Source organism: Aplidium turbinatum, chromosome 7 (assembly GCF_918807975.1).
Source record: "Aplidium turbinatum chromosome 7, kaAplTurb1.1, whole genome shotgun sequence".
Classification (NCBI taxonomy): Eukaryota; Metazoa; Chordata; class Ascidiacea; order Aplousobranchia; family Polyclinidae; genus Aplidium; species Aplidium turbinatum.
The window spans coordinates 18,681,955-18,695,116 of record NC_137478.1 but is presented as its reverse complement, the minus strand read 5'-3'; the positions used below and the strand labels follow the sequence as shown (position 1 = coordinate 18,695,116).

At 38.9% G+C, this 13,162-nt stretch overlaps 1 protein-coding gene across 1 annotated transcript; it reads right to left on the bottom strand.

Annotated features, from left to right (window-relative positions):
• Nucleotides 1-614: 614 nt before the first annotated feature.
• On the bottom strand, nucleotides 615-5,800 carry LOC145773806 (protein FAM200A-like). The gene is made up of 2 exons (XM_082584934.1): nucleotides 5,076-5,800; nucleotides 615-723 (listed from the first exon to the last, which is right to left on the bottom strand). The coding sequence occupies exons 1-2, from the start codon at nucleotides 5,798-5,800 to the stop codon at nucleotides 615-617; spliced, it is 834 nt and encodes a 277-aa protein (XP_082441060.1).
• Nucleotides 5,801-13,162: the final 7,362 nt, after the last annotated feature.

Sequence of the window (13,162 nt, the reverse complement as noted above, 5' to 3'; positions counted from 1 at the left end):
TTTTCCATGAATACTTTGAATTTATTGCGCTACAATTACGCTGTATCCCCAAAATATATAACAGTTGAAAGAATGCCTCCAACAAGTAGAGAGCATGCTACTTTCACAGCCTTCGTGTGCATCTTCAAGTGTCAACATGGCGCCATTTAAAAACTGTGCTGAATCCTACTTTCTATGGATACAAGGAAACAGCTTCTGGTTTGGTCCCAATAATGACAGATAATAATGGATGTGCACCCAAACCTTTCTGAAAGAAATTAGGTACAATTGCAGGAGCGCTAAGCGTTTATGCACATCTTGTGGTTGCTCCGAGAAAGGCTTTAAATGCAGTATTCACTGTGCTTGTGAAGCTCAGTGTGAAAATTCATCACTTTTAGAGTGTTAGATACCCAAGAGCTGTAAGTGTAGAAGTATATTTACTTTAATAAAAATAGTTGTAGCTCTAAAACGGGACCTCAAATTGTCACTGTGGTAGTTTTTGCAAGTAAAGTATTTTTTTGCAATGAATGATTTGTAAATGAAAGTGAACGCATGTATTAAATATACGCTGCCTTTTCTGTTGAAGCAAAGAAATAGTACTGAATAAACGACATTAAATTGTCTTCAGATAAACATTAATCGCTCAAATCGCTGATGTCCATCTTTTTACCATACGTTGATTCATCTGCCAACGTTGTATCATCATTTGTTTCAGTTGCTAATGTTCTTGAATTGTCATATAACCTACATTGAATTACAATTTAACGTAGGCGATTATAATTGCGTGAAAATCATTTTAAACTGTAATAAATGAGCAAATGCATTACAAACATGGGTGTCGGAAGAAAATATGCAGGGGTGGGGAGAGGCAGGGGTTGCAAAGACACAATTTTTGAAGCCAAATTCATCTTGTAAGCTGCAACATAGTTAAAAAAAGTTTTAAATTTAAAGTAACATTTGAGTGGTGATGTGCGAGAATTGTGAAAAAAACTACTGTTAACGTCTGATGTAAGTGATTGTTGCGCCTACGGCGAAAAAATATTTAGAAAAATCAAAAAAATAAAATAGAGTTGGTTGAAAACCTGATGGAAAAGTGTTTGCCTGGAAGGCGAATCCGATTTTGGAAAATTGCACTCTTGCGAGCAAATTACATGTAAAATCATAATCCGGGGAGGGTTAAGTGCCCCTTCCCTGCCGACACCTATGACCACAACCTTTTTAAATAGTTTTAATACACTTATCTTCTTGTGACTGTTAATTACGTGTATATATGTGTCATAAGTTGCATTTTATTTAGAGCAAATATTTACAATCGCTAGATGGCGCGCAATGCAAATTTAAAATGCAGTTTTGGGCAGTTCCTTAGGTCCGATTTTTGCCGAATTTTGGAATCGTTGGTCTGACTACCAGACAAGTCTCCTGCAACCAAAAAACGGTTGTTATCAAAAATGTCCGGGTCCAATGTCACTTCTTACTCGCCTATGTGGAGTCATTAGCATATTGTAAAATTGTGATCGCACTGTGAAACATGCACAGCTGTAATACTGACATATCTCCACGTAAAATTGAAGATATACCTCTACGTCAGTGGTCGGCAACCTTTTTTAACAAAAGAGCGATTCTGTTACATATTTTGGCAGGTATGACCAGCTGAGAGCCACAAAACGCAATACATATTATGTGTTTCAAGTAGATCAGACTACAGTTTCTTTGCAACCGAACAATTCTTTTTTATGCCGTCATCTCTATCTGTGTACGGCTTTCCTCGCTTAACAATCTATTGAGCTGCCACAAAACTAGCAGCATTGGTGTGGCATGGGGCTCGATCGTCGTCGTCGTGTGAGCCTCTGGGGCCGAGAGTCTATCCTTTTACCACCCCAGATTCACTATGTTCCCGGACTACACTGGAAGGCTACTAGAGAGCAGCTAGTCTTTGGTTTCATCATCTATGACACGCAGACCTTCCACTCCGTTAGGTGGCTTGAAGATGGAGCTGTCATTGATGATGTGGTCTGCGGTCTGTTCCTCGGCACCACATTCGCAGGAGGAGGAAGAGGCCATTCCCCATTGGTGCATGGTTGAGCGGAAAAGCCCGACGCCCGTACGGAGACGGTTGAGGCGCACCCATGCCTGTCTTGGTAGTGTTAGACCGATGGGGCGTGTGTCGGCGTCGGGGATGAACGAATAGAGTCTGGTGGCGGTTGACTTCCATTCAGAACTCCATATATGGTGCGCCCAAGCAGCCGCAGAGATGTCTTGTACATCAGCACGTTGATCACAAGAAGTTGAGCGGCTGGCACGAATGAGTGTCTTCATTTCAGTCGACGGGGGTGCTCGTTTGGGAGAGCAGAGATCTTGTGGTGGAGAAGGTGGTTAGGCTCCAGTGCCCGTCGACAGAGGGACAGAGTGGCTTCTTCGCGACGAAGCTCAGCAGGTTGGATGCCAGCGAGAATGGGGAGATTGTCCAATGATGTGAGACGCAGGCATCCGGTCACTGTGCGCAGGGCGCTATTTATGACAGTGTCGATGTTGTGACAGTGAGCACTGCGGCACCAAACAGGTGCACAGTACTCTGCTGAAGAGTAGACAAGGGCTAAAGCTGCTATACGCAAAGTGTCAGTATCTTTGGCATGGGGCTGTTATCCATTTATTGAAAGCTTCCTTAGCCTTCTCTGCTCCGATTTTTGCATAAGTTCGAATACTGCCTACTTTAACTAATCTCCAAAATGGGATAATGTGCAGCAAAATTAATGCTCTATGGCTGTTCTGACAGTGCCTTTTGAAGTCATTCATTTTGGGAGTTTTTCCCACATAGGCTATTAAGCATGCAGATATGCCAACATCATTTGCATTGAATGCAAAGTTCATGTTTATGTTCACTTGTCTATGCTGAATAACATCTCTGTTTTCGCCTAAAACTTTTCTCTTTTTAAAATGTAATTTTGTGCATGGCTACTGATAAAAACGGGTATGCTGTTCAGTGTTCGCGCCAAAAGCTGTAAACTGACCTGATGAAGTCAAAACTTAAATAACAAAAATTGTAAAAAAAAGTCTATTATGTTCTGATAGAGTGTCACTCGATCAGAGTTGGCTCATTGCTGCATCATCTTGCACAACTAGTAAACAACGTTTTGATGCCGTTTTTTTTTTTTTTAATCACCGTCGAACGCATAGGCTATATCAAATCATGTCAAATCTGGAGGGAGCCGCTTCAGAGGAGCTAAAGAGCCGCATGCGGCTCCGGAGCCGCTGGTTGCCGACCACTGCTCTACGTAAATAAAGGTGAACTTTTTGATGACCTAACTCTGTGCCGTTGATAATGTTTTTGTTACAATTGCGTGTAGTTTTCAAAAAGTTTTGAAACACAGAGATACATAACCAAATGGGGAATTTTGTCCTTGATTTTGAAAAAATTCAAAGTCGTTGGAGACGAAAATTTGAAATTAGATAAATTTGAAGTTCCGGGATAAAGTCAGTCCTGCAATTTAAATTTGCCAGAACCGGAGTTTGAGAAAGCAAAGATCTTGTTTTTCAAAGACTATGCGGAAAATAGCGCTTCGGAATAGAATGAAAACAAGACAATTTGCTGCGAAAAATGCTGGTGAAATGGAGTGCTAAAAAAAGTAAAAAGAGGTGCTAAGCATTGTGAGTCAACACTTCAAAGAGTTGGCTAACAATTTTGACGATCATTTTGCGTAACATGAAGATCCTCGACATGAAAACTTTTGGATAAACAATCCATGCATCGATGATGTCAACACATGCGACTTCAATCTTCATGAAAAAGTCTGATCGAATTACAGTATGTTGTGCTTCCACTTTGCAGTCCAGATTCGAAAAACATGATTGTCACACTTCTGGTTATCTCATGCAAACGAATTCGTGCCTAACTTTCAAAACAATCGATTTGATGGTAACTGTTTCAACTAGCTCTTTAGAAACGACAATTCTTTTTCATCTCTAGCTTTAATAACAAAGCAAATTTCCCACTGACATTGATATTGTATGCAAATGGACATTTTTCTGTTTGAGTTGATTTGATTGCCGTTTTATTCCAATTTTTGTCCTGAATACAAATCATATGCTAAAACCTTGCATTATGGTGCGCAACGACAACTTTGGTTAACACAACGTTACAAATATTCATTCTATTCACTACGGTACGATCTTTGGTTGCCGGTCCGGGAAAATTTTTAAAAATGTTGCCGGTCCCCCACTGTTAAAAGGTTGAGAACCACTGTCTTAAACCATTAATAAGTTTTGCCACCTTTTCCTTTTGTTGGTTTTGTTACTGTATTTCTTTTTCACAAAATCATTTCTTTAGCATTCTGACAAAGAAAAATAAATTGAATTGTTGAAGCCTTTGCAACGTCTGAAAGCTTGAAAGATATAATAACCTCAAGTAGAGGAATGGGCGATAGCGAAAAAAACACAGTTTTTAATCTTATCTGGCAAAAAAGAATTGAAAACAATACACTGGAATTTCAAGCGGCTCGCGACCCCCAGGTTGAAAAGCCCTGTTCTAAACTCAATTTCGGTAAAAGTGGCGTCTACGTGGTGTTGGAAATGAGCTCTTTATATGCATTGACTCAACTCAGTCATTCGTTTTTAAGCAAAACTGTAGGCCTACTGTACTGGATCTGTATCACTACCAGCCTTACAAAAATGAGGGCCGAATTTTTCCAGGGCCTAAGGCTATAGCCTTATTAGCCTAATGGTTAATCCGGCCCTGTATCTATGGTTTTCATACTTGTAGAGTAGACTCTTCAACCTTTTTGTCCGTGGTACACCTTTTTTCAATTTTTAATAACTTCGTATACCTCACAAATAGCAATGTTTAATTGTGCACAGGAAGTAAAAAAAACTAATAATTAATTAATTGTTTGTTAAAGTGATTATAGTAGCTGATAGTAGTCTTGAACTGGGCACAAGAAACTACGCATGCAAAAGTGCAAAAAACGTCAAAATTGAAGATTTAATAGCTAGCTTGTTGTTGCATTGTTTCGGCAAGTTGGACATAACGTGGCGTTAGCTCTTTCTCTATTCCTCCCCGCATTAAAGAATCAGTGTCAAGTATCGAGTTTCGTTTGTTTGACATGATCTCAACAAGACTGGAAAACCCTTCTTTACATAAATAAGTGGTAGGCATCTGCACCAAGACATCAATGGCTTTTTGGGCGAGATTTGTGTATTCGGGAAATTCAAGAAGAGATACCCAGCATTCTGTGTAATCCACTTCTCGGAATGAGAATTTTTGATTTAAATCAGCCCGTAGTTCCAATAATTCCTCATCCTCAGTTGGTTCTTCATTAAATGGTTGGATATTCCACGAGTTTGCTTCCAGACATTGGTCGTTATCTTCAGGAAAATACGTAGTCAAATTGTCGGCAAGTAATTTCAGGTGACCAACAATAAGGGCAGACAAGTTATCTTCAGTAGAAACGTCCTCAAACTCCCAGCTAGACTCTTTCATGTCTTGACTTAATACAGGAAAGTCATTGAAGTTCCTCGACAAAGCACTCTCTTTCCAGAGTGCAATTTTCATCTTCAGCGCATTGATCTTGCTAGTTGACCGAAATATATCACCCCCTCTCCCTTGAAGACTGATATTCACTTGGTTCAAACGATCAAAAATCGACGCCAAGTATGCCAATTTTGCAATCCAGAATATGTCACGAAACTTGGAAGCCCTTGGGTCTTCATGTTCAGTGTAAAATGCCCCTAATTGTTCGCGAAGTTCAAACACACGGGAAAGAACTTTCCCTCGCAATAGCCACCGTACCTTTGAGTGCAGAATAAGTTTTTTAGAAGAGGAGGTCATTTCATCACAAGCCCGTACTTGCGCATTAATGACGCAACAATCCCAAAGTCAAATGCGAACCACACTGCACACGCATGCAAAATGAGCGTATCTGTTTCAAAAGCACAAAGCAGGTTGGCGAGTAATAACCGCACACCAGTAGGTCCGGTTAAAAGTTTATAAATATGCCAATTGCTGTCTCTGTTGTGACTTTCACTATCACAGATCTAAGCTGTATACCCTTCTCCAGCTGTAACTTATACCTTAGTTTTGATCTGGTATAGCCTACACTTGAGTAGCCTATATAGTAGGGTGTTTCATTTTTTTACCATTTTTGAAATTCAAAATGCCTGGGGTCCCATCTGGTGGTATTTGGGGTAAAAAGTTTATACCCCAAATTTTTTTCAATTATGACGTCATATTGAGGTGGTCCACGAGGTTTGAAACTTTTGGGCCTCAAAATCTCGAAATTTGGCCGTATCTCCGGAACCGCTCATCATAGATCGACAAAATTAGTTTGAAAATGCGCAGAAGGGTCGGTTTCCTATACCTGATGTAGAGAATATTAAAGTCTATCTGCTTCAGAAAAAAAGTTATTTCAAAAAATCTGATTTTCGGTCTATTTTCTCCTGATGAACATAGATCAGGTGATCAACATAAAAGTTTTTCTGTATTTTTCTACTCTTGGAAGCTGTTATTGCGTAATAATAGTTGGTGTTAAGGTTTCAGTATTGGGCTTGTCTAGTCTTGCTATCTGGTTAAGCAAAGCCCCATCTTGCATTGCTTCGGGACTCTTCTTGGCGCCGTCCACAAAAGAAATGACATGGGAAAGATATATTTCGTTTATGTGGAACATGCGTTAAAGGGTATGAATATCATGACCAACTTCATCATTAAAATATTTGACCAGTCGAGTATTGACTCCGGACTTTTTTCCTGTGTTGAGAGCAGTCGTATCAGCCATGCCATGACTGAATATACTTGGGATAGGTGAACTCTGCAAGCCTACTGGATGATGGTGACAAAAATCAGTTCTGCAGTGACCGACACACTTTTGGGAAAACATTTAACAGCAAGCACACTTTCGTGCTTCCTGCCATTATCATCAACAAGTTGGCCCAAGAAAACGTATCGATCTATTTTATCGACAACGCGCCCATCGTAACACAAATGCATGGCAGAAGCTGAGTTGAGAAGTTTCTCACTTTCCATCAGAGATTTTTTTGTCGTTGGCAGTATACTGTCGAAGGTGATGCAGCATTGCAGCTACTTGATCTTTTCCAAGAACCGACCTCATAAGATCTGACTGCTGGCGTACCGAAGTCATCCTACGATCAGCAAGTAGGGGAAGGTCGGGACCTGTGAGCCACTTTTTTCCTTTAGATGCATATCTTCTACGTTTCTCAATATTTTTCTCTAAAAATTGGTTTTGCAATGCCTTGTAGTGCTACCTACTCTACAGCAAAAGTACAAGTTATTAATTCAGCGAATGTTTAATTTACGCTCAAAAACGTAAACACGCGCCAAGCGGCTTATCGCACCCCACATGTGGGGAGCGATAAGCCACAATTGCGATAAGCCAAAAAATGTAGTATTTTAGCAAAGAAATCACTTCGCCATATCAAAAATGCAATTCTAAAACATAGTTGTAGCCTATTATTTATGTGTGAAATCAATCTTTAAGCCAGCTTCCAAGCTTTAAATTTTGAAATAAGCGATGAAGAATTTTCGAATGATTCCTTGGGATGAGCTGTCAGAATTTTCATGTGAAATAGCATAATTAATAGTTGCAAACGAAACAAAAGTCAGAATTGTGACATATCCTAATGGAAAGGTGTGAAAACAAAAAAATGATGTCATATGACACTTTAACATCTACTATCACAGGCACTTGTCATGGCTTGTAGGTCCCAACACAAGGTGACTCAAGGCTCCCTACCTGATCGTTCAGGAATGAAACAACAGCTGAAAAAAAACTAACATTGCTATCGAAAAACCTTTCAGCTTAATCTCATCATAAATACATCACCTACCACTACAAAAAAGTTCATGAACATTTCTTGCATAACAAATGAGTTATTTTAAAACAAATTCAGCCAAAAAAATTTACTTTTTTAACCCAAAACCTATAAATCCTTTTTGCACCTTCATTTTTAGTACAATTTTGACCAAAGGATTGTGGGAAAGTTATCTAAGCATAAAAAATATAATGACATCAAAAAATGCAAAAAGAGTACTTTGTATTAAAAAAAACGGGGGTGGATTATGGCTCCCACCATGATCATGGGTCCCGACCTTCCCCTACACAACTTCTATCATTTATGGAAAAAGAATGTACTTTCTTGTACACTTTTCCCCAACAGCTGGTTTCAGAGGCTCGTATTTCTTATCATCTTTCCAATTCATATCACCATCAGAGTCGCTTTCGCTACTGTGTAGACATCTAACTACTTCATTTCTTTTTTTCTGTTTCAAACATAGTAGTGCCGATGCTTTGGCAGATTGTATGCCAGAAGTGCTAGGTTTCTCTGTTTGCTATGCACTGGAAGACCAGCTTTGTTCCATATGCCAACCCGCACAGCAAACAATATTGGCTGATCGGTGGCCAACCGTCGCGAACGTCGCGGTCGGCTTTTCGTCGCAAAACAACCATTTGCCAACTAACATTATTTCTTTCACTGAACAAAGAATCACTAACAAAGGGTACAACATGTTATAATTTGGCGATATAATCCACATGAAACATTTTTTTACCAAATATATATTGTGTAAAACTTGGATGTTGACACAACGTTAAGGCAATGGTGGGCCAACGTCGCATTTGTCGTCGTGGGCATTCGGTTGAAAGCCAACCTCCAGCCACCGATTGTTTATTTTTATATTCCCGGTGAAATAATCTTACATAATGAAAAGTACCCATTACAATTCTGTGAACTGAAGCTTTTATAAATTTTTATTTCAACAAACGTCAATATAATAAATAGGTTGTTAACACAACGTTGAACCAACGAAGAGCCAACGTCGCGTACGTCACCGTGGGCATTCGGTTGTCAGCCAACCTTTTGAGAATAAATCTTAATTTTGGTATTTCTGGCAAACGAATTAAGAATTATGGTAAGTACGTATTATAATTCTGTGAAATGAAGAATTTTAAAGCTTTATTTCAACAAAAATTTAATATGAATGATAGTTGTTGACTCGACGTTGAGCCAATGGTGGGCTCCACAGCGCGTTCTTCGCCGTGAGCATTGAACGGTTGTCAGTCAACTTTTTGAGAATGAATCCTAATTTTGGTGTTTCTGGCAAACGAATTAAGAATTATGGCAAGTATGTATTATAATTCTGTGAAATAAAGAATTCTAAAGCTTTATTTCAACAAAAATTTAATATGAATGATAGTTGTTGACGCGACGTTGAGCCAATGGTGGGCCCCACAGCTCGTTCGTCGCCGTGGGCATTCGGTTGTGAACCAACCTTTCTACAACAAATATCATTTTTCGTATTTACAACAAAATAATTCTAACTATTGGCCAGTATGTGTTACAATTTGACGAAATTAAAGTGAACGAAGGTTTATTGCAACAAAAACGCTATATAAAAAGGAGTTTGTTGACGCGACGTTTAGCCAATGGTGGGCCCCACAGCGCGTTCGTCGCCGTGGGCATTCGGTTGTGAACCAACCTTTTGCCAACAAATCTTAATGCGTATGCAATTGAATCAAATAGTTTTCAATTAAAGAAAACATAAGTCTCAAGAAACAAAATGTTACAATCACTCCTATATTAAATACTTTATTTCATTGAGAGGTAGTATCATATTCACATGGCATGCTTTATTTTTTGCGGCTAGTCGTAGTGCTATAGTACGTAGCCTATAAAGTATAAAGTAAAAGATTGATTATAATGGGAAAGCTTTTTTGGAAGCACAATCCTGATAGTTTTGCGTTTGGTACCCGGGGAAGCTTTGATCGAAACTGACAAAATGAAGTTTCGGCTTGTTGTTAAGCGTTGTTTCTCCAAAATTTTGGCATCCACTAGGTGCCACTAAGTAGAGAGTTTGCTTTGGTAGAGAGAATCTAGTTTTTCCATTTCTTTTCTGAGCAAAATTAATTATTTTTTTTGTTTTTAATATGTTTAGTTCGTTTTGTTTTGCTGCGTAATCTAGTGTCTACACCAGCTCAGTGGCCAAGTGGTTTCGTTTTTGGCTCTGGTACTGGTAGATTTGAGATCGATTCCAGGTCGGGTCAAACCAAAGACTTACGGGTAAAAACAGTACCAACTGTATTCTTTATTGCATAACGCAGTAAGAATAAACCAGGTAATAATATGATAACATCGTAAACCTGATATAAAATAAAAACGAGTCCTGTTGCTAAAAGACCTTAGCTGTTGCTGAGCGACAATAAGTAAAAACCATAACATTATTATTATTATCTAGTCTTAATCTAACCACCTCAGTGGCCGAGTGGTTATCGCTCAGCAAAAAATGGAAAAACGGATCGATGCCTTCGAGCTCTGGTCATACAGGCAAATGTTAAAAATTTCATGGAAACAAAAGATCACTAACGATGAAGTATTATCCAAATTTAATTCAAGCAAAATTCTCTTACAAATGGTCAAAAGAAGAAAATTGAAGTATTTCGGACACAAATTAAGGCAAAACTCGTTACAAAGATCATTAATAGAAAGGAAGATAAACGGTAAAAGAAACAAAGGCAGACCAAGATTGACTTCTTCAGGGGGCTAGACCAGGTAGTGACTACCTGTCTAGCATGGCAAAACACAGGACCATGTCACTGAAATGAACTAAACATGCAAAATGAAAATTCAACTTCTAGACAAAAAATTATCGCGCGCAAAGTTTGAAATACGATAACTTAGAAGAAGGGACTTAAATGTTAACCATCAACAAGAAACAAGAAATAACAACAGGAGAGGAGAGTGAACGGCATGAGTCATCATGATGAATCGAGTTTTGTACGCACTACTGCACAGTTTTACAATCAGCATGAAACCAATTTAAACAACGTAAAATAAGATCTTACAATAGTTTTTTGTAGATCGTAGGAAAACAGATGCCATCATTGCGATTCATCACATGAGGCTTTTGATTGATGAACCAACTTTCAGAAAACATTCGCTTTTTATAATCACTTTCAACTTTTAGAATTTTAGAATTGGTACCGGTATATAATAAACTTGAATATGTTAAACTTGATAACGTTGCTCGGCTTCGTATGCCTATGGTTCAACAAGACAAACTCTCTACCGAAGCTCTATAATTTTAGAATCGCTCCAAGTTATTTTATGATCTGAAGTTATGATATGCATGCAAGGAGCAGAATGTTCCGCGTGTTGATATTTGAAAGCTCTTTTGTGTTCATTAATGCGAGATTTAAGATCTCGTTTGGTTTGGCCAACATAAATTAAATTGCAATCATCACAAGAAACTTGGCACACTAAACCTGAGATTTCGCTGTGTCTTTTAAAGACGGCAAAAATTTACTTATTGTCAAGAAAGGTTTCAAAGCGACTTTTACACTAATTTTATTTAAGATACGCCGAATTTTTCAGAAACTCCCTTAACATAAGGTAAAGAAACAAAAACTTATACTGGGTATAGATGGAGGTATTAAACTTTTTGGTTGTCGTTAGCAAGCATGCTTTCTTGTAAATCCATTGAGGAACAACGTAGGCCTATTGTGTATGCTTTCTTCTGTCGTGAACGTTCATGCGGATCTGCGACATGTGTGTCAATGCTGTCATACAAAGTTTTAGCTGCAGTAAGTTTTTGATGTTCGGGGTGGTGTGAATTAAAATTCAAATATCTGTCAGTGTGTGGGTTTTTTGAAAATTGTAGTAGTCAAAGTGTTTGTGGTATAGTGACGAAAGCTAAGACGTCTAAAAATGATATGAAGTTGTTTTTTTCATGTTCTGTTGCGAATTGAATTGAAGAAGATGTGCTGTTCAAATGTTGATGGAATTGGTTGACCGCAGACTTTTTATAATGTAAAAAGTGTCATCTACATATCTCACCCAAAGTTGCGGTGGTGTATGGAATGAAGCGATGGCAGTGCGCTCAGTGTTTTTCATGAAAATGTTAGCCACGACCGGGAAAATGCACGAACTCATCGGCGTACCATAAATTTGGCGATTAAGAACGTTATTATAACAAAATGCAATGGACTCAAAACACAATATCAAAGCTTCTGTGACGTCATTCACAGAAAGTTTAGTGCGTTCGTGTGAAGACTTATCTTGCGAAAGTAACTGAGAGATAATCTGCAAACATTCTTTGAGAGGAACGTAAGTAAATAAGCTCACAACATCAAAAGAAACAAAGCAATTATTGTAATCAACAGAGGTGTTTTTGATTAATTGTACAAATTCAAATGAATTTTTTACGGTGTATCCTTGGTTCAACAATGGCGATTCAACAAATTCAGGTTCAACAATGACAATGGCGAAAACCACGCTGAGATATCCACCAAAGCAGCTGCTAAAATCAAGAAAGCCATTTGTACGCGCTGCACAAGACCTTCTGGCAGCCTCTGGTGGAAGCCCTAGCAACCAGTGGTGCCATGCGGCGTGGTGTGAACAATATGGTCAAGCAGCACATCCCCACTTCGCCAAGTATTCAGATCCCCGCCCGAGAACCAGCTGGGCCATGGTCGCTCTAGACTTGCCTCATCAAGGCGTAACCGTTTGCTCACTGGTGTTGGACGCTATGGTGCAGACATGTTGCGCTGGGGCTTGGCAGAAAGTGCTACTTGTGAGTGTGGTGAAATGCAGACGGCAGCCCACATTATCAAGGATTGCCGGCTTTACAGACCAAACGGCGACGGCGATGAAACAACGGCGATGAAATGTCAATTAAAAATTTCAAAAAATTATAAGTAGGCGAACCGATAAAGGACGAACAATACAACAAAAGATATTCATGAAAAAAAGTTAGCTGCTTTACGACAATCACAGCTCTCAGAAAGAAATGACGCATCATAGTTGACAAACAGATGGGTGAAAAATCTAAGCCAGAAAGAACTCACTTAACGTCAAATCAAAGTGTTGAAAAAGGGTCACAATTTTGCCATTTTGCCCAAGTCAATTCCGAAATTGGATATTGTAGCGGCAACAGAAAAACGATACAGAGGTGTGAATGACGCAGCTGGTGTTGCAATCACCAGATCAAAGATTACTCAAATTCTGAATTCGGCAAGACCCCCTCCACCCAATCTTCTTCCAGAAGAAATGACAGCTTTTAAAGAACAGAAGTTTAACAGCTCCATGAAAATAATAAAAGCCGATAAAGGGAACGCTACGGTAATTATGGACAGTTCTGAGTATCATAACAAACTCTCTGAACTTTTAAATGACAATACTACAT

Coding starts and splice junctions, on each gene's coding strand:
- LOC145773806 (XM_082584934.1), bottom strand. CDS start 5,800: ATGACCTCCTCTTCTAAAAAACTTATTCTGCACTCAAAGGTACGGTGG. Junction 724..5,075: donor TCCAGTCTTGTTGAGATCAT/GTCAAACAAACG, acceptor AATTCAATGTAG/GTTATATGACAATTCAAGAA.